Here is a 22,929-nt window from a genome sequence, read left to right on the forward strand (position 1 = left end):
AGGGTTTTCCCTAACACTGAGCTGGGTCTGGATGAGAAGGAATGAAGACGGGTGCAGAACTATGGTTCTGGTTCTGGAGCAGGTCCAGCCTGGGCTCCAGCCAGCCAGCTTACCAGGCATGAGAGAACTGCAGAGATGGGCCTGACTCTGCAGCCTAGTCTAGAAGCAAGGCACAGTGTGGGCGCCTTAAGGAACTCCCAACAGGGAGCCAGGGAATGATTTCTTCCAGGAGAAACAAATACACACACACAGCCTCACGCTCTAACCACTGCACAGTGTGGACAGCCCTCCAGCACCATCCTGTCCCCAAAGAATTCTCATGCTCAGGACTCCTATGACCATTCGGTGAAGACACTGTCAGGACTAGGATTTCTACACTGTGTTCCAGAGTCCCAGGGACCAAAGGGGCCCTCAGGGGCCATAGTAAGGGATAGGGTGCAAATCAGGTGGGAACACCCACTCCCATCTCTTGAATCAGGGGGAGGAGCTCTATTTTGAGTTGTTTTATTTAGAGGAATAATACATGAGACTGGATTAAAGTATTTGGCAGCTAATGAAAAGTTTGAAAAAAAAATGGTATCTCTTAGAATCTTAGGGTAATGACAATGAAAAATAACCAAAAAAGTCAAGAATGTAGAATTTCTAAAAAGAGTCTTAAGAGAGAAAGTTATTCTGGAAAAACAACTGGATGAGAAATAATAAGTCTGCTTGGTGAAGAGTAACATATGGGAAGTTACAGAATGCCTTGGAGCATCTGAATAGGCTTCTAAATAAGAAAATGACATCCCTTTCTGACCCTGAGGTGAGATGGGAAATAACAACTGACTTTAGGAGGTTCAAGATGAATGCTCCCATGTATTGATGAAGGAGCTATTTTTTTGAAATATTCTTTAGTGATTCCTTTTAAATAATATTTTTATGTGTGACAAGCCATTATACTGTAGGTGGTTTGGGGGTTAAATTCTATTTTAAGATACTACTCCAGCCTCCACGATCAACCTAATGCTTAATACAAAGAAAATTATGGAAGAAAACAAACAAAACTACTCCAGCTATTCAGATTTCTTAGACTGGAAAGAATTATAAAAAGTCATCTGCTTCCTTCTAGGCAGGTCTAAAGCTGTGTAAAAGATACCTTGAGATCTTTTTCCTTTTTTAAGTGATGGTTGGTCTTATGTAGATCAAGCAAGTGAAGGATGGAATTTTTCCACTTTTCAAACTGTTGTGTTGGTACCAAGAAGATAAAACTCCTGAGGATAGCAGCTTGAGGACAGGCAGTCTAGAACTTGAAAATCTCTGGCCAAGTCCCTGGGATTGGGGGAATTTTTTACTAGGGTATATGTGAAGGTATCTATGTTGGCTCTGTTATCTTTTAACTAAAATGATCTATTTTTTTCCTCCAAGGGATGATGACACTGATAGTTAACATTGACTACACACTCAACGCATGCCAGACTGCACCAGACAATTCACCTGCGTTACTCTAGGCAGTGGGAAGCATATAAGATTCTCCACTCCATGTAAAATCCCCAGGACTGCAAATATAAGGGATTTCATTCTGATAATTAGATTTTCTTATATGGCACAGAGGACTTTAAGAAAGAGATAAAGAGACCTAATCAACTGGATCTTTAAAATCTGGGTACAGAGGTCAGAGATACAGAGGTCAGAAACTGGAAACATGAGAAGGATTCAATGTACTACTATTGACTTGAAGATGGAGGGGACCACATGGAAAGGAATGAGGGCAGCCTCTAGTTACTCAGAATGGTCTCCAGTGACATCCAGCAAGGACATAGGAACCTTAGTCCTACAACCACAAGAAACTGAACTCTGCCAAGCCTCCTGAATGAGCCTGGAAGACAAGTCTAAGCTTCAAGAAGATCATGGCCCTAGCCCAAACCTGGATTTTAGTTATCTGGGACCCTGAACAGAGAACCAAGGAATGCTGTGTAGGACTTCTAATCCAGAAAAACTAGATTAAAAACTGGTGGTGTTTATGGTGGTTGTTAGCAACACAGAAACTTATATGCCATATATGATATTCATAGTAATCCACTGAGCTAGCCTTCACCATTTTATAGACAAGGAGACAAAGACTCAGGAGGATTATGTATTTACCCAACGACACATAGCTAGTGGGAGGCAGAAATGGGTTTAAACCCAGCTGTCTTAACTTCAGGGTCAGTGCTCTCAACTGCTCCATACATTTCTTCTCCATAGGCATGTTACTCAAATACCAGGTCTCTGAGGAAGGGGCCTCAGACAAATGATAGACTTGGAAACTGTATCTGTTGCCTGGGTGTGGATGTGCAGAAAGGTCAGAAGTCATCTTCACTAGAAGCCAGCTGTGTGCCCATGTGAAAGAAAGTTAATCACTCTGAGCCTAAGGTCTTTTTTATCTGCCTGAAGGGCAGTAAGGATTTCTGTACGGCTGAAGTGACAGTCCTGTGAAAGTGTATGAGGGTGCAGGGGTAAGGCAGAGGCACCTGATGCAGTAGGGGTGCTACTCTTCCCTTGATAACTGCAAGTCTTAACACCCTTGGTCTGTAGATTGGGTATTGTCTCTCTGATGGCTTCTTTTGAGGAAGATGTGAAAAATAAATTTTCTCTAGAGGAAATGATTCCCTATTATCTATTATATGGAAACTACAGAATAAAAATGGAATGCAATTTTTTCTTTAAAAAAATCTTTAAAAATAAGATATGTAAAAGTAAAAGTAAAACATACAAATATAATAGCATAAAGTCTAATTCAAGATATAAAGAGAATCATGCTATTTTAGGCTTTTACATTATATGTAAAACCTTGTAATATTAATTCATTTTAGGTTGTGACAATTTAAAGATGTATTATCCATGTATAAAATAATGAAAATAGCTGAATAGAAGAGAAAGAATTCTATACTAAAAAGTACTTGAGTAAAGCAAAAGGACACAGGAAGAGAGGAGCAAAGGAAGAAAGAACAGGAAATCAAAAAACAAATAGCAAGATGGTAGGACTTAAACCTAATGAGCTCATTTATATTATATTAAGTGTAAATGAGCCAAATATTCCCATTAAAAGGCAGAGATTATCAGACTAGATTAAAAAGATCAAGTTCTACAAAAAGTTTTCCTGATTATCAGACTAGATTAAAAAGATCAAGTTCTACAATAAAGTTTTCCTGACATATTTATGACACAGAGATGAATTTAAAAAGACATGTAAAAATATGTAGAAGAAAGATGGTGGAAACATTTTAACATCAAATAAAGCAATCTTCAAGTCATGGAATATTACCAGAAATAGTCATTTCATAATGACCACTTTGTTAATAAGACATTAGTATTGTAAATATGTGTGTATCTTATCCACATAAGCAGCAAATGCCCCTCAACTTATGAGGGGATAACTTCCTGATAAGGACATGGTAAACTGAAAATACTATAAGTAAAAAATGCATTCATATACCTGACCTCTGGGATATCACAGCTTAGCAACACGCACACTTAAGAGTACCAATTGTTTTGCCTGTAAGCTACAATTCCTTGCTGTTGTCCAGGAAGGGGTAGGGGAGGGAGGTGGTGGCTGGGAGGTGGGTGAGTGGTGGGTGGGCTGATTTATTGAGGGGAAGAAAGAGTTGTACTAAATGTTGCTAACCCAGGAAAAAATAAAAAATAAAAAATTAGATGTATGGTTTCTATGTCCTTGCTCTCATATCATGGTAAAGTTGAAAAATTTTAAGTTGAATCATTGTAAGTTGGAAACTATATAAAATCTGTCTACAGTGTTATAAATTACAAGTGAATTATACTATATATATGTATAAAGTATAATACACACACACACACACACACACACACACACACACACGGAAACACATAAAAAGATGTGAAAAACAAAACAAAAACAAAAAGTAATACAAAGATTCCAAAGCAGTCCAATGATAGTGGGAAGAAGAGGGAAAGAGCTGTCTGGGAGTTGAAAGTACACGAGAAAACCCACAAGGAAGAAGGCTAGAGGATGAATAGGCCTGAAGAGACAGAAACAGGGTGGGAGGAAAGATGAGCAGAGGCACTGAGGGACTGAGCAGAAGCTAAACCACAGGGCCTTCCATAGCTTAACTCATTGACTAGTCACAGCAGGACCAGCCAACAGGAGGAAGTATAATTCTCCTTTTTTTTTTTTTTTTTTGGTTGTTGTTGTTTTTTTGTTTTCCCAGTGCTGGGGATAGAACCCAGGGCCTCACACAGGTTGGGCAAATGCTCTACTACTGAGCTAAATTCCTAGCTCTATAATCATGTGATGAAGTTCTGAGAGGTTAAGCACCTTGCCCAAGGGTGCTCACAGGATTATACCCTGCAGTAGGAACAGAGACACACATGACTTTAGAGCTTGTGCTCTTCCAGCAAAGGATATCTGACTTGTGAAGAGAAAATTTGCTGGAGAGCCATGAGCAAGGGCAAGCACTGTGGCAGAAGCCCTGGTCAGTGCCAGGTAGTATCCTTTCTGCATTCACATGTCCAGAACTATGCTCTACAGGAGGGAATAAACAGCTGATTTCACTCAATGGGCTCCAGGGCTGTTCATAAACCGTGAGAGTGTTTATGTCATGGGCAGAGATCTCCAAGTGAATTATAGCCTTTTATGTACTGTGTACAGGATTTTCACAAGAGAAGGAAACAGGGCATGTATGGAATGCTGAAGTTGACCTTTCTCCCTTTTTATCCTTTCTCTCCAAACTTCTCCAGCAACCTCCTGCCTGTACTACAGGACAGCAATTTGGCTGTTTACCCATCAGCCGGCCTCTGACACAGCCCAGTGCGGATACTCAGCTCACTTGAAGATGAGAGTCTTTAAATTATTTCTTGCTAGCATGGGCTGCTGGCTTTCTCTTTGACTGCATTTAAAATGGATCCATCTTCACTACAGTAGAAAGCAGATTTTGTAACGTTACTTCAGATGTTTTCTTTAGACTGGTGTTAACATAAAGCAAATGTCTCTTGAAACTCTGAATCAATCTGTTAAGATAAACAGGCTTCACTTATGATATTTCTATACTGAAATCACAGGCTTGTGGTCGGTAGCTCCTTTAAGACTCGATTCATACATGCTAAAACATCTACTTAAGAAACACACTCACACAAACACATGCACACACCAAGATAGCTTTGCCATGGAAACCACAAAGACACGTCTGGTTCAGACTCCAGAGCACATACCACAAATAACGGCCTGTCTTGTAAGGGCAGATCCCGTGTGCACACACAGGGGAAGCCCAGGAACTAAACAGCCGCCATGCTCCAGCACAGGACTCACTTTATGGTTCCTTTTTTTCAAGTTTATTTCAAGACATGGAAATCTTAATGATTGTACTAGTGATGTTTCCAGATGCTGCTTTCTTCCCTTTTAAATAGGATTTCAGACTGGGTGTCAGGACTAAAAAGGGACAATACAGGGAGAAAGAGTATACATTAACAACACTGGGTTCCACACACGAATCTAGATGGTCTGGATTTCTAGAGCAAGCCACTCTGCCATAAAGGAGTCCCAAGCCTGTTACCAGTAAAGGTCTTTTACCATGGAGAGTATGAGCGATGCCAGGAGCTCCTTGGAAGGGAAAGGGATATCAGGGGAAATTGAGAACACTTCGGCTTGGAAGGTCAGGCTTTAAACTGTCAGAAGTTTGATATGATTTATCTCCCTTGCTAGGTTACAAATTCCATGAGGCCATGGACAATTTCCAATTTGTTTATCATTATGTCCCCAGCATGGAGCATGAACCCTGGAACATGGTAGATGCTTAATAAATACCAGATGAGCAAATGAACAGGATGCTTAATAGGTAGTCTTCATTTGTGTGACTCCTTGGATCTGCTCATCCTTCAGCTGGGATCACAGGTGTGAGCATATGGCTGTTCAGAGTGATAAAGTAATAACCACACGTCACTCTAGGATTTATTTTTGGAAACTACCATTTCAATCCACTGCTGTTTCAATCGAGGAGGCCAGGGTTCACAAAAACTGATGTTTCAGATACTAAAGTCTTACCTACACAAAAACACATTTCTGTATTTACCTATTTCATATGACTAAGTGCCTTGCTGTACCTCTAAGCCCCAAACATCAGTTAACTTCAACCTTCATCAAACTGCTACTTGTACAGCGATATCTGCAAGTCTAAGCAATCTGGGTATCTGTTTACTCTATCCAGAAATGTGCATGCCCCACTTTGGGCAATGCCTGTAAAATGCACGCAGAAATGCAATTAAATATATAATTCAGAGAGATTCAGTTCCATATAAAAAAAAGTAGCTATTGCATTCATGAACTGACCACTAGTGATAATTTTACTTGTTTACTGTCAGCTGAAATTTTCCATTTTTCAAAAAAATATCAAAGTGGCTGTAAACATCTGAATTATTGACACCATTTACCCACAACCCTACTTCTTGTTTAGTACTTCTTCTCCAATCTAAATAGGTTAATTTCTGATAGATCCTATAACCCATTTGAAAAAAAGTATGGCTAATTTTAGAGACCAGGAGAAACAGTGGAGCAAGGAAATATTGCAGACAAAGGTTGGTTTCTTCCTGATAAGGGAATTGGCCAATTTTTTCTATAAAGGGCTCAATAGTAAATAATTTTGACTTTGCAGGTCTCTGTTCCAACTGTTTAGTCAGCCACGTGGCATGAATGCAGCCACTGCCAACAGGTTAAAAAAAAAGGGCATTTTTTTGTATTTCAATAAGACTTTATATATTAAAAAAAAAATAAGCACAGGGTAGGAGTTAGCCAGTGGCTAGTAGCTTTGCAACCCCTGGATACCATAAGCAAAATGTTCCTCTCTGTAGTAAATAATAATGGATTCACTTACTTTGCTCTTTTGGCCATTTCATTTCCGTCCCATCTGGGGCTGTATGGATAATTTTTCTGGGCCTGGGAGTAAAGCTGTCCACTGTTGGTAAAGTGATATACTGACTGAAATGTCAGAGTCGGCTGATCTCGAGGGAAAAACAAAGGCAGGTCAACTGGAAAGACAGAAGAGAGGAAAAGCAAGTTAGATATAAACACATCTTATGACACTGTTTTGGCTAAATCAAGAATGTTGGGTCCAAGACTATTGGAACCACAAATTCTGGCTGAGGCTTAGATAAAATGTGTGGAGGGAGGACCAAGAAATACAAGGTGTCCTCCCTGACTTTAAGAAGTTCAAAACCTAGTGAAAGAGGTGAGTCCCATGTGAGGGCAAGTGTAAGCAATATGGGGCTCGGGGCGCAAGTGCTGAGAAACAACATGAGATGGTGTAGAGGCCAGGCAGAGGCTGGGCAGAGGCCAGGCAGAGGCTAGCAGGCCCCCTGCCCCCTGAACTCCCTGGCCTTTGCCTTGTCCACTCTTTCACTGCAGAGGCTGCTGTGAAACTGTTCTAAGTCTCTACTACACCATCAACTCTTCAAGGGCCAGGCAGGATCTTCCTCATCTGTCATTTGGTGGGGGAGGTAGGACAGAGGCTGTTGTGCCAGAATGGATGTAGAAAAGGGATAAAGAGGGCAGGTGATCATCTTTCGTAGGAACTATATATGGCAACTAGACCAGAAAAAATAAAGTTATCACGCTACTTCCAATCAAGCAGTGATTTTTGATACTCAGCAGTTTCCATTTTTTCCATATGTGTTATGACATTTATTTATATCTCCTAAATCAGAGGGGGCTCCTTAATGGAACACAAGGGACCAATCTAAGCACTGCATACGCCTGCTGGTGTAGGACGGCGGATTCTAATCCTCATTGTTAACACATATTATTCTTTTCATTTTGTGGTTCTTTAACTCAGTTTTTAAAAATAAAATGACATGCCAATTTCGGTTGAGGTAAACTACCATTAAAAACACTAATTGTTTCAATAGCATATTCTTTAAGGTGGATGATGTGTGAATGTGTGAAATGTTAACAGGCACATCATTGAAACAAAACAAAATACAAAAAATTGTATTGAGTTTTCTAACCTCACAGAGTACTTTTTACATACTTTGTCTAATTTGTTACTTAAAACCTTATGAAAGAGACATTATTTTGACCATGTACCTTTAATAGATGAACAAACTTGAGACTCAATGTCATAGGCAGGAAGGGGCAGGAGTCAAATCCAGAACCATGATTCAAATCCCAGGTTCCTACTATGTGACAAGGCCACCTCCTGCTCTGAAGGACAGGAGAATCACCTGCTTACACTCACTATGTCACAATTACAATTCAGTAAGAAAAGTCTCCACTGTGAAGAAGGTGAATGGTCTTTTGGCTACCTGAGGCAGGCATATGAAAAGGTACATACTAGATAGTTCTGCATCTGTCACCCCGGCGTGGGTGACACTCAACTTGGACAAAGCCCTCTAAGCACCCAACATGATTTCTTAAAGGAAGTTAGGTTCACAGCAAAATTAAAAAAAAAAAAAAAGAAAAACCAACAAAAAAATCCCAAGAAACAAAAAAACTATCCAGCTAGTAGGGTCTCTCAGAACTCTGAGTGCACTTGACCCTGAAGATGTCTGACTCAGCATTGCAGGGGGTTTCTACAGATGAATCACGCTGCAACCCAACAACAGTGGCAGGACTGTGAATGTCCACTTTTTAGTCACATTTTTCAAGAGTCACAATAGGGCAGTCTCAATACATGTCTGTCCATGCCAAAGCAGAGATCTCTCAGCACATAGGAATAAAGCAAAATATGAAAAAGTCTAATAGAAATGATAAATGACTCAATTCAAAAAGCCCTTTGGACCCTTTCATATTACAAAGCTTGACCTGTAACATCTTCATCACTTTGAACAAATATTGCTTTCTAAATGTTTTATATCTTTTCTAATTATTCATTTAATTTCCTATGATTAATTTTAGAAAAATACCTTCATATATACTTTACTTTGACTTCAACTGTAGTTATTATATTACATACAAGTTCCCAAAGAAAAACGAGATTCAGATTAACCTCCAAAGCTATCATTAATAACATAAAAGCATTTAGCATTCAAGCTGGCCTATAAAAAAGCAATGATTTAGAAGTTTTGCAGCTGCATCTGCCTGCCTGTAACCCCAACAATTTGGAGGTTGAGGAGGATCACAAGCTTTGAGGCCAGCCTCACCAACTTAGTGAGTCCTCAGCAAGGGCCTGTCTCGAAATAAAAAAATAAAAAGGGCTGGGAACATAGCTCAGTGGTTAAAGCACCCCTGGGTTCAATCTCTAGTACTAAAACAAACAAATAAAAATCCAAAAGAGCAATGACTTAAAATAACAGAATCTAATGGCAATAATTAATAAATTTAAATTAAATAGAGTCATTACTCAATATCAAGAACAATGTAGATAGTATCATAGGCAGTGAGATTCTCAAGCTACTAACTTTTGGGGCCTGGGAATACATTCTCTCTTGAAAAAAAAATTTTTTTTCTGGTACCAGGGATTGAAGTCAAGGACACTTGATCACTGAGCTACATCCCTAGCCCTATTTTGTATTTTATCTAGAGACAAAGTCTCACTGAGTTGCTTAGTGTCTCTCCATTGCTGAGGCTGGCTTTGAACTTGCAATCCTCCTGTCTCAGCATACCAAGCTGCTAGGATTACAGGTGTGCGCCACCGCACCTGGCTTGAAAAAAATTTTTTAAGGGACAAGGTCTTGCTCAATTGCTCTGGCTGGTCCCAAATTTCTGGTCTCAAGTGATCCTCCTGCATCAGCCTTCCAAGTAGCTGGGAATACAGGCATACATCACCCTATCTGGCTGGCAGACTTTTTTGATTCTTGATTTTGTTGAAATGAATTGCTGATATTAGTATTTTGATATGCTGAGACATAATTTTCCACCTATTTCTGAACCATTTTCTCTGATCCAAATGCCCAGCTGGTATCAGCAACAAGTCAAAATGTGAATGCGATTTATTTACCTAGTCCAGCAAGATCTCCTGACTATGAACTCCCCAAAGCATTGATTTTCAGTTTTTAAATTTTAAAAATTTAAATGTTATTTTGTTTCTCCATGGAGATTTGTCTAACAAAGTGTAGTAGAAGCCAAAAATAAAACTTGAATATTTTCTCTATGCATGCAGTAACTGGATTATTAGAACAGAAAGAGTCTGTCAGAGATAAAACTAGTAATCCACGTTTGTTAGTTCATGTATGAGAAAATAAAATTTTTAAAATACAAACATCTTGCTAGACTAAGTTATATCCTATCTATATCAGTTAATGGTCAACCAAAGGGTGGCTTCTTTAAAAATGTTTTGTGCATGAGTTAATAACTAAAATATTTATGAGAAATTCTTTGCATTTTTCTTCTAAGAATGATTTGAATTCGTAAGAATTGAAAAACCCCAAAACTTGTCTTCCTTACCCTCAAATGTTTCTGTCACTTTTGCTTATAGGTTAACTTGTGATTTTCTGATGCCCAGGAAAAATAATGACCTGAGGCCTTTAAATGGCTTGTTTGTTCTGAGGGGAAGCTGCTGGCTTCCAAGCAGTCTGGGCTTAGAGTATCCACTATATCAAATTCCAACATGTTTTTTTTTCTTTTTTTCTTGATGGTGCTGGGGATTGAACCCAAAGCCTTGTGCATGTGAAGCAAGCACTCTACCAGCTGAGCTCTATCCCCTGCCCAAATTCCAACACTTTAACAGCGAGCTTCCTCAGAACCTGCTAGCTCAGTTGACGGTTGGAGCAGAATCATTCCCTTTGATTCAGTTACTTATTGACAGCACTGTCTCCACAGCTGCGTCCTCCTTCCTACACAGACATTGAATTTTGGTCAGTTCTCTATCCACATACGGGATGAACTTGAAGCCCAGTGAGGTGGGGCACACCTATAATCCCAGCTACTGGAGGATGTTAAATTCAAGGCCAGCCTGGGCAGCTTAGAGAGATCCTGATTCAAAATAGAAACGGCTGGGGGAAGGTAGCTCAGTGCTTGTCTAGCATTCTGGGTTCAACCACACACACAGCAAAAAATAAATAAATTAATTAAAGAAATAAATAGATTTTAAAAAATTGTTGAAATCAGTCAAACCAAACACCTAATTCTGCACAAACTGAGCAATTAGTTTCCAGGACTTATCCACAGAGCCCTGGGAAAAGGAAGGAATGATTTAGCCTCATTCTGGACAGCTGCTGCAACGACAGGTTCTACTGGTCACACAGAGTCCCAGAGCTAGTGGTGCTTTCCAGGTGACAACCAGTCACACAGCTTTGAGAGAAACTTCAATGCACTGATAAAGTGTGTTGCCTCTCTTAAGCCCCGGTGAGGTTCAGGTGGGCAGCTGCAGCTCACCCTCCCTAGAAAACAAGTGTATCTGCCCCTAAATCCTTTCACCATAAGACAATGCCAGGAAAGTCAGCACCCAAATTCGAAAAACTCTAGAAAACCCCTCATTTCTCCAAATACCTCAACAATGGAAAAAGGACCCAAGAGACCAAAACAAACACCATGTTATGCATCTGACTCACAGGACAGCCTGCCAGCCATTGAGCACATTTCAGGCATCATTCTGACAAATTTGATTATATGATTTCTTTTTTTTTCCAGAAAAGACTAAAGCATATCTTAGCCATGGCAAGATGAGAACAAGGCACTTTGACATCAAATAGTGATAACTAGCAGTCTGGTGCAAGGGAAGGGGCAAGAATAGTAAATAAAAGCAGAAATAAGGGCTGGGGATGTGGCTCAAGCGGCAGTGTGCTCGCCTGGCATGCGTGCAGTCCGGGTTCGATTCTCAGCACCACATACAAACAATGATGTTGTGTCCGCCGAAAACTAAAAAAATAAATATTAAAAATTTAAAAAAAAAGCACAAATAAAAGAATCCACCTGGGGATTCTCTGTACAGGAACAGAAAGTGCTACATGTCCCAGTCACTCCTGAAGCTATCACCAGTCAGTGACATGGACTCCTTCCTGGTAACTGTGACAGGCATCCTTAGCTGCTTACCTAACAGCCATTCTGCACCTTCTTCCTTGTGGACAGAGCCTTTCCTCCCACCCAGAGTCTGAAAGCACTTGGATATTTGTTCTTAGACTCCCCAAAGCCAAGACATGGAAATGTGACTCACTCCTGCCAGTGGGACCTGAGAGGAAGTTGGTGAGGGGTCCTCTGAGGAATATATTCCTCTCTAATTAAAGACACATATAAGGAGAAGTTCTCACTTCATTCTAGCCTTAATCCCATCGTGTAAGGTCCTGAGGCTTGGAGATGTGGCACTCATCTTGTGACCAGGAGGAGGTCAGTCTGGCATCATGGGTACTGAATTCATCATCCCTGGAACTTCCCAGCTCTTGATTTCTTGCTTTGCCAGACAATTACAAATCTTTACTATTTAAATCTCTTTTAATATCAGTCCGGTATTACCAGGTCTAATAGCACTCAAAGTATCTAAGGAAATGTTATTACTTATAGCTTCTGTTTAAGAAGACAGGAAAACTGTCTAATCTATTTCAGATATATTTCCACCAAACATGGCTAAAAAAACATTTAAGGCACATAATAGGAAAGTTTTAGTTGTCTGGAAAATTCAGTTTTGTGAGACAGTTCAATTTGAAAATGCCAAACAAATGAGGGGTTAAACATACTTGCTTCTCTGGAAGTCACATCATCAAATATTTTTATCATTATTCACAAGACACAATTGTTTCCTCAGACCTTGCAAACTGCATATTCCTTAGCTTTTCCCTGTGTAGGGGGAAGGTAGGGAAGATCCTCCTGGATCCACTTTGGGGTGGCCAGAGTTCTTCGGCCTCCCCAGTTCCTCGAAGCCTCGTTCTGAGGCAGCTCTAACCCCTTGTTAACTTGTAAGCTTGCCCCACAATGATGATTCCCTTTGAGGTTGATTCTTCCCAAGAGCAGTTTGAACACATCTCATTCCCAGGCTATCCTGCAACCAATTTGGGCAAACTGCCATTTATTACTGACCATCTCCGTCTTACTAACACACAAGATCTTTGAGATGCACAGATTCCAACCACAATGAAATTAAACACCACATAACCAAAATAACTCTCCTACAAAAAATAAGAAAGTAAAATTTTCCAGTTCAGAAATACCCCTATTCAAGGCACTAAAAAACCAATGGTGTCTCCTCTTATCACTGCCTTCCATTTCAGGGATGAGGAGTGAAGATATTAAACAACTTTTGTTAAACTGGTTTTACTTTTTATTAGTTTAAACTGGTTTCAAATTTTCATTCTCTTTTGTATGATCTGGTCATTATAAACAGGCTACCTTTGGGGTTTTCATATTACTGAACTGAAGCCTAAATGCTTCCTGAATTCTGCTGTATATGCTAAAAATCCTCTTATGGAAGAAGACCCATTATATACCCTTGCAGTTGGATCAAAAAGTCCCCAGCATTTATTAGTGGTCATGTCACAGGAAAAATACTTGGCCTCTTTGAACCCTTTTTCTTGCCTGTAAAATGAGGATATTAATTCCTACTTCACTGTGTTTATTGGTAGGATTAAACAAAAACTGGGCACGTCCTAAACAAATGTTAACTCCTTTCCTCTACATCCTTTTTCCTTGGGTTTCTTCCCCTCTTTTGGTAGCTTTACACACTATTCCATATTTGTGAAATTTGTGGTCACTACAGCATAAGCCATTAGGTGCTTAAATTTGAACTCTTTTGATGGAAATCTCTTCTAAGTTTTGTACATACTTTTGCATCCCAGTAAATATACTAAAAATAATTTAGCCTTTTCTTGATGACAAGAGACATGCTAATAAGGCTTTGAGGTCTAAGGAAGACTTGGCTGCTGTCTCACAGGTGCCCCCACAACTGTCTGCTGTTAAGAGCTGGACTGCCATTAAATGTGGCACACTGAGGTCCCAAAGGCTGGAGGATGTGGCACACTTTTGACCTCTGACTACAGAATTTCTCTTCTTTATTTCTGTTTCCCTTTCATAGTCAATCCCTTTTCCCAAAGCCAACTCTGTCTCAGCACTGTCTCTCATTCATCCACTTCACTGTGCACGTGTCTCTGTTTCTGAAGGCAAGTTCCACCTAGCCACACGTCCCTGGACACACCTGGTGGGGAGCAGGTGCTCTGCTAATGTACGGTGATGTACTGTGAACTCCTGTTGCCATCCTTGGGCACCTTAGACTGTTACCCCCCCCATCCCCTTTGCTGCTTCTGTCATTTGTTAGCTTGCTTCCAGGTTTACAGCAGTCCTGGATAGTTGACGTTTTAGGACATCTGGCCCCTTCATTTTGCTTGCTATTTGCCTTTTTTTTTTTTTTTTTTTTTTGGTGGTACTAGATAGGACTCCAAGGGTACTTTACCACTGAACTACATTTACAGTCCCTTTTTATTTTTTACTTTGAGACAGGGTCTTGCTAAGTTGCTCAGGTTGACCTCCAATTTCTAATCCTCCTGCTTCTGCCTCTCAAGTAGCTGGGATTACAGGTGTGTGCCACCATGCTCAACTGGCATGTGCTTTTGAGGTAATTTATAGATACAAATTAATCATTCTAATACCCAATGAGACATTCACATAAATCTATAAGACAACTCTCAAGACCAAAGAGGCGCCATGGTATTGACTGGTGGAGATCCAAGTTCTCTCATTATGCCCAATGAAATGAATCTAGACCAACTTCACTAGGCTCCTTCTCCCACCAGATCAGAGGTTCTGAACTGTGAGTTGGTATTAAGATCACCATGGATGGAACTGAACACCACAGAGGCTTGGTCCTATCCAGACCTCAGGAGATTTTTGCCATGCCTCCCCAGGCAGAAATTACCATGGAGGACTGTGTGCCCCTAAAGACAGGGGCTGTGAATTAGTTATTTTAGTATTCCTTGAATTTAGCACAGAGCATGACACATGAGAGACACTCAATAAATGTTTGCTGAACTAATGGCAAGCAACATATAAGGGAAATGCAAATGAAAACTTCAATGAGATTTCATTTCATAGCTACTGGAGTGTAAAAACCAGATAATGTCCCGTGTGGGACACTGAATTCCCACTCACAGATGACAAGTGAGTGCTAGAACCTCTTGTACAGTAAATGAAGATGCATGTACTCCATGACTCACACCCAGAATCTGCCACATGTGTATTATAGGCAGAGCCCTGTTGTAACATCATTTGTGATAACAACTACTGGAGCCATCTTAAATGTCTATCAACTGGAGACTGGACACATACATTGTGGTATGTTCTTGCAATGGAATGCCTTAAAGCAGTTTAAAGGAACAAGCTGGGACTACATGCACCAACATACGTAAATCTAGAGGACACAATGTTCAGTGAAAAAAAGCAAGTTACACATGAACACTTCAAAATGCAACTATAAAATACAAATAATGTATGTATTATTATATATTATTTATAAATACCTACATAGTTCAAGTATAGAAACATGCAAACCAAGTTAAAAGATTGTGCTTATCTCTGGGAGTAAGAGGGAAAGAGAAAGGAATGGGATGCATCTGGGAGGGGCATTTAAGGGACTTTAACTAAACAGTGGGCTTGAACAGACTGTGCCATTTCTTTAAAAGAAGATCAAAATCAGCTTCAGTAAAATATTAAGATTTGACTAGGGTGAGTACATGGGTGTTTGTTTTTGTACTCTGTATACACATGCAAACTTTAAGTAGCTAACCTTTTTTTTTTTTTAAGAAAAAGGACATTAATTAATTAATTAATTTTTTTGGTGCTGGGGAGGAAGCCAAGGTCTTGGGCTTGCTAAGCCCGTGCTCTACTACTACTCAGCCACACCTCCCAAGACAAGAATAGTCACAACAGCAGAAAACAATCAGTGGGATTCTATTTATATAAAGTTCAAAAACAGACACATTATCAATGATATACTATGATGTTTGAAGTGATTAGCTATTCATGGATATTCACTAGGCAGTAAAGCTGTTAAGAAATTAAGGGGGAAGAAAGGAACTAAGGGGCACTTAACATTGAACTCACTGGGATAGCTCCGTGAGGCTCACAGGAGCTCAGGGCTGCTAAGACACTGGCACTACTTCTGCTTCCAAAGTTGGGTGTGTTTGATTAGTCTGTAAAGTATGTGGGTATGTTTAATAGGATCTTTGTGGATCTATTTTTTCTTTTTCCTCAAACAAATACTACTTTTAAAAATGGGAGCATTTATAATATACTAAGAGGGTCAAGAAAATACAATGGTCTTCAGGAAACAAAAGTTGGCAGTATGCCAGGAAGAACAAGGGTGTCCATGCCTGTGAGCCCCTGGTCTGGAAAGGAGATCTGGAAAAGGTCAATCATTCACTACAGTTTAGCACGTGCAGGGAACAGCTGGGTCACACACATGGTGCACATGCAAAGGTAAAGGGGAACTCTGCTTGAGGTTGAATTAAAGTTCTGCAGAGGAGATGGACTCTGAGTCGGTTCTAGAAGGTTAAAGGATGATTCAGAATTGGAGTCTGGGGAATATTCCATCGAATAAGAAGAAGTCAATAAAGCATTCAGTACTGTATAGACTAAAAATTTCCTACTTTGCATTTGATTCTCTTGGTATCCACATACATTTGCTGCAGAGCAGCAGAACCTGCTCTATTTCACCAGTTTCATTGCTTTCCCACGACTCTCCTGAAGGAAGGGGCCTCTGGTCTCAGGAGCTCACAGGCCAAGCTGGAGCAGGCCGCCCCTCCTTGCTCTTCTGGGTCATCTGGGTTCCTCTCATCAAGGCGGAGGTGACAAGAAAGACCTCTGTCCTAGAACTCTGTATGCTCCCAACCTGTGCTCCCAAGGAGTTGCTCACTCAGGATGAAAGAAGAGTTCCAGCGGCTGAGGCCAGAACCAAGGATGTCCCCTTGCTTCATCCCTCACTCACTTCATGAGCATGTTCTCTGGGCCAGGTCATACTGGAACAGAGGGTCCACACACTGGGGCTGGGCCATGTACTGAATTCTGCACCTCCTGCAGGCCATGCCATTTGGGTGCAGTGTCCACTGGACGTGCTCCCCACTAGGATCCAGGCCCCTCTACTGCTCTGACACTGCCTCCTCAGGCCTGGCTCCTTGTTGAGTCCCTTTGGACTATTATTTCTTCTAACTGTTGGACACAGTCCAAGATGCACCTTCTTCCAGGAAGCCCGCCATGCCTGCTCAGTCAGTGTTCCCTCCATCCTCTGTGTTCACATAATCCACTTCTCAGCTGTGCTGCTGACCATTTCAGCATATTATTTTTATGTGCTCTCCTCCCCACTGGGGTAGACACACAGTAGGTTGTCAATATACACTTAGTAACTGGCTGGCACAAAACACCACAGTGAGGTGTACATTAGACATATGGGCAAGGAGCATGTTATTATGACTGGCAGTAAGAAATCCAGCAAGAGAGAATGCCACACCAGAAATAGCATGAAGTACTGTTTTAACATCTATTTTTAAAAGAATTTAATCACAATAAGTAAATTCCTGGCCTGGGAGTATTAAAAAAAAGAAATTGACTAAATTAGGGAAGAGTTTGATTAAAAGAATCTTTAAGTAAATTAAAATATATTCAACTGCAAAATCCTTAGCACTTAAAAGCTAGGCAAAAATCTCTAAAAAGTCATAAGCTTCTAATTTAAAAAAAAAATTCATGGACAATGTACCAAATGTACATGATTAGAAAGAAAAGGACAAAGGCAGAGTCTTTGGTTGAAGCAGGGGGGCTGACACTGGTCAGCTTAAATAGCATCTTACAAAACTGGAACAAACTAGCTAGATATAAATTTGCAAATATTGTGACTACCCCAGTGTGAAGGATGACTAATGTGGATTTAAGAAGAAAATAAAATTCCTCAAACTAATCTAGTCTTTTTATTTAAAAAAAAGGATCTAGTTATGACCTTTATATTCTAGAGAAATCAGTGTGTATCCAATTTGACAAATATCCCCTGCACATCCACCATGAACCAGCTCAAGGGAAGTCAAACCAAGGAGGGCTCTTTCTGGTCACCCTGCTAGCTCACACTTACATCCACCATTCCTGGGAAGGGAGGCCATGGGAAGGGGATCAGCAGAGGAGCTTGGCAGCACGGGAGGGGACTGGGGTGGAAATGGATCCCACTGAGGGGCTGCTAGGAGGTCTGGTAAATGAGATGGCTAGAGCAGGGCCTTGAAAGACAGCTAGGATTCTGACAAGAAGTTTCAGGAGGATAATGACTGGGAAGGGAGGGAGAAAGGCAGGGAATCCAGGGACAGGGAACAGTACTGAATCGTCAGGGCCGAGGACAAGCGTGCCAGGGAACGTGGGTGATCAGTGCAGACAGAACGCAGGTTGGCAGCAAATGTCTGGTGTGGAGGGCTCTAGACAAAGAAGCCACCCTGTGGAGTACTCTGAACAGAGCAAAGGAGTGTGGTCACTCTTCTGTGAGCAAAGTTGCCCTTGGACATTTCTAGGGAAACTCATATGCCACTCATTCCAGTGGCTAACACAGTGAAATTCCTCCAGAATGGAGAAGCCTGGTATAATGCACAAATCAAAACTAAGTTATTATTTATTATTAAAGAAGCTTCTCTGGGTGAAGTCAAATGTCCAGAGGAAGGTGTGTACTCTGGAGGAGGACCACCAGGTTCCCCTTAATGGTGGCACAGCATTTGGCAGATTAACTGACATCTCTGAGCCCCTTTCCCCATCCATAAAACTGGAAAAAAAAACTCTAGCTTCAGGGTTAAAAAATAAAGCATGTGAAGCATGCTATACAGTGTCTGGCACACAGAAAGTGCTGGATGAAAAAGGCTGGGACCTAAAGGAATGTCAGAATGGTATACTGGAAGGAATATGGTCTTTGGAATATGACATATCTGGGCTTGACTCCTACTCTGCCAGTTATAACCTGGGTAACCTCAGGCAATTTACTAAACTCTCTGAGTCTAGGTTTTCTCATCTTTAAAATGGGATAATGCCTACCTTGCAAGGTTATTGGGTAGTTTACGTCTTGTAATGAATGTATGTGTAGAATGCTTGGCACACAACAGGTATTCATAAATGATGCCTATTATTACTTGTTTTCTCTAGAAGTAATTTAAAAACAAACAAATTTGAGTCTATATAATCTTTTTTAGCCACTTGGAAAATACAGCCAGATGTGAAAAAATACAATAATTGATCAAAAGGAGTCATGCTTTTTTGACTCAGCTTTCAACTTAGTAATGGCTTCCTTTTTATTTGAGGCAACTGCTGTAGTCCTTAGGAACTCTTCCCTTTTAATTCTATGGTCTTCTTTCTTCAAATAAAAAAATCATAGCCCTGGAGAATCTCAGGTCACATGGAGTCTTGTAGCAAAAGCTGCCACAGACCAGAAAACATGTGAATAGAGAAGCAGCCCGTTGGAAACTTGGCCAGTTTCTTTGTTCTTCAATTGTGCCAGTGCTTACCCCATTTCTGTGGGGGCTTCCTTTAAGCTTTTCTTTATTGGATGGCACACTCATTGGTCAGTGATCCTATTTCTCAGAAAAGATCAGAAATATAATCAATTTTTGTAAATTTAAGAACTTCCTACTAGATCTTTGAATTACCCATGTTTTGTTTTTATTTTGTCATTGTTTTTTAGCCAGCTCCTTGGTCATTATTTCTCCTAAAAGAACAGGTGGGGAATGGAATGGGGGAGTGGAAATTAATGTTCTCTTTGACAGAAATTCCAATGAGAATTTCCTTTGAGATAAAGGAATGGTTGTTGCCTAAAATGAGGTTTTTGAGCTGTCATGTTATTCTCATCCATAACTCAAAGGGAATACACTGTAAACATAAGGTGATCATGTTGAGACAAGTCCCTGTGTAAATGAGCTGCTTGACTTGTACATCAAATTTAAAGGAATAATATAATTTTCTATCAAAGGCATTGGCTCAGTGTCATCCTAAGAAAAGCACACTTCCACTCAGCAAACTAGTCCTAATAGTTGTGCTTTCCAGATAACTGAGGATTTGTCATGGAAAGTTCTAAAAGTTTTTTGTTTATGTTCTTGATAGAAATCTTTCTAAAGTAGACTTCATATTTATTTTTCCTGTATCCCCTTGTAAATGACTCAAAGTCAAAATTATGAATATCAGTTTCTAAAGTGGGCCACATAGTCATGACACCAAGGCTCAACCAGGTGACTAGCACCTGCTATTTGTAGTTTCTTGGTTCCTCCAGGAAACCAAGCTCTTGGCTTTCTCCAGCTTTTGGCCCTGGGCCATTCAGTTATCCTCCTGGAATTCCTCCAATGGTAACGTACCTGTGTACCATAGAACTCCGAGTGATTAAACTTCCCGAGACTTGGAAACTAGCCCATCAGGCTTAATAGAAGGTGAGAGGCCTGGGGTGCCCTGTGAGTAAATTACACTGACTTTGGGACCCTCTTCAGTCTACTTCCTCTTAGTTGCTTATTGACAGAGATACTCAAGAGTCCCAGCTGAGTTGTAGAGAGGTGAGATATTTACTTAAGAATCTGCTCCCAACCCCCCCCCCACACACACACACACACACTTTTTGGTATAAGTATTGAACCCAGGAGTGCTTAACCACTGAGCTATATCCCCAGTTGTTTTTTTATTTTTTTATTTTGAAACAGGGTCTAACTAGGTTGCTTAGGGCCTTGCTAAGTTGCTGAATTTGGCCCTGAACCTGCTATACTCCTGGCCTTAGCCTTCTAGTCTCTGGGATTATAGGTGTGTGCCACCACACCCAGTAAATCTCCAAATCTCCATATTTTGTCACAGCAGAAGATACACCCAAACTGCAGTTCAGCAGGGGCATGGAAATCATATGCATTTTAAAAGTGAGGAGATTGTTCTACAGGGGTGAGATCTGCCTCAACTGCATAAACAGCCCCATAGAAGACACCAGGGTCCTGACATTGAGTCCAGTAAGGTACATTGTAGTTGGCTACTAGCCAAATAACCATCTTGTAATGACTGTTTTTATAGTATGGATTTGGATTCTTGGTTCACCCAAATCTGAAGAATCCCTTCATGGTGGGTTTTGTTTTTTATTTTAATGAAGAATTTTTTTAAATGATAAGAAAAAGGCAGGAAGTCATTGTTTATTGAATGCCTACAACTGTGCTGGATGCTTTCTTCTGTATGATTCTGTCTTGTCCCTTCTAACCAGAAGGTGAGCCTGTCCCTGGGGCAAGCCAGAGAACGGCTTTAATACTGTGGAGAGGGAGCCAGGATTCAACTTCTGTCCCCTGGATCTGGAGCCCATGCACTCTCTGGAACAAGTGCTGCATATCTCGTTTACTGCTTGCCTCCAACATTCTTGAAAGAGCTTCTCCTTGGGCATTTTGGCTCATCCACCATCTTGGTCAGGGGTTGCTACATGCAAGCAAATTCTCTGGCCTTTGACCAAGAAAGCACAAAAGTCTAACAGACAGAGACTGACATGAACAGTTAGAACAGACAGGGAGGAGGGTCATGGTGTACTTGTCTTTCAGACAAGTTAAGCTCAAGGGTACAGTGATCTCAGATTTTTAAGAATTTTATTTTGGACATTTCCATTTCCTTGTCTTCTTCCTTTTGATTAGTAAAAACATTTTAGGATCCTATCTAGGGGGCTCTAATGGCCTCTGACACTGTGGCTCACTCCTGTTCTTCTCCCAGTTTCCATAACACTGCACTGACCTGCTGTTTCCCTTCCTTTCAAAATTGTTACTGCCTTCTTTTCTCAGTCTGCTCAGCACCCCTTCTCACCCAAAGCTCCAGTGAGGGACTTGCTAACCCTGAAGGCTTGACCCCTCAGCTTTCTTCTTTCAGAATATCCCATCTAAAAATACCCTCTAATGAGTTCAAAATCTCCATATCCTTCCCTGAATGCTCACCTACACTCTAATCTGATCATTCCAGAAGCCCACAGAATATCATAATATGATTTATGGCTTAAATTTACTTTTACCAACATCATCTAATTGGTAGCTTTCTAGGGCCTACTACCACTCTTACAGTCAGGAACTCTGACCCTAAGAATCACAGAGTAGCTTGTTTATAATCAGTTTTGTGAAAATTAAGCTCACCTTGAATTCAAGCCCTCAGACTTAAAATCTTGAGGTTGTGATGCCACTAGAATATTCTGCTACCAACTGGGGAAGACTGGCACCGCAGACCTGAAATAAAAGCTACAGCCTATTCTGCACTCACCATATGCCAAGATGGGTCTCATGTTCTACTAAGCACAAAAACTGAGTCACCTTTGACTCTTCATTCTTCTTCCATCTCTGGAAGGGCCCACATCCTGGAGAGGACTGCCAAAAGGGCACTGTCCTGCTGGTAGGGATTGGTGGGGCTTAGAGGTTCCTCTTACTTCCACCATGGATAAACAGAGGTGGGAATGTATATTTTTTAAAAATCAACCTACTCTCTACCACTAGATGCACCTTCGGTTAAACCTAAGAGCAGCTGGTTATGCCTCCCACACCACCATGGGAGGTCACCTCCAGATACTAATCAGCGAGGACCTGAAGTAACTTGAAAGCTTCCTCTGCCTGCAGGAACTGGCTTCCAATCTTTCCTATACACTGACACCCATTTAATGGTCTTAATTCCACCCATTGTTCTAGTGTATAGGGACTAGCAAGGTTTTCTGGATAAAAACACAACTCCTGAATGCTGATGGGGCATTTAGTTGAGACCTATTGAGCCTCTTGCTAAAGAATGTAATACAGCCCTTACAATTCAGTCCAAAAGACCAAGATCTGAATAGACAAGTTGAAGTTCATATACACAGAGCATATGAGGACAGGTGAAATGATCAGATTAGAAGTAAAAAGGAACCCAGGTCCAAAGGGCTTTAAAATAAAATACCTTAAACCTAAGTATTCCTCAGGGGACTCAGCAGTGGGCTCAACAGTAACTCCTTCTTGCTAAGCCTGACTGCTGCTCTTACAATAGGACAGTCACTCTTATCTGCCCCGCCTCACCCGTGACCCCTCACCAACACTCTGGGATGGGAATCTCTTTGTTGCTAGAGG

The 22,929-nt window shown here is 40.8% G+C and overlaps 1 protein-coding gene across 1 annotated transcript in view; it reads right to left on the minus strand.

Annotated features, from left to right (window-relative positions):
* BABAM2 (BRISC and BRCA1 A complex member 2) overlaps positions 1–22,929 on the minus strand; it is a 417,514-nt gene that overhangs the window by 22,491 nt on the left and 372,094 nt on the right. Inside the window, exon 11 of the mRNA XM_081264501.1 lies at positions 6,861–7,014. Within this exon, the coding sequence (XP_081120627.1) occupies positions 6,861–7,014 (154 nt within the window). The remainder of the gene's footprint in view (positions 1–6,860; positions 7,015–22,929) is intronic.

The sequence above is a fragment of the Spermophilus citellus genome, assembly GCF_964194105.1.
Source record: "Spermophilus citellus genome assembly, chromosome: 13".
Classification (NCBI taxonomy): Eukaryota; Metazoa; Chordata; class Mammalia; order Rodentia; family Sciuridae; genus Spermophilus; species Spermophilus citellus.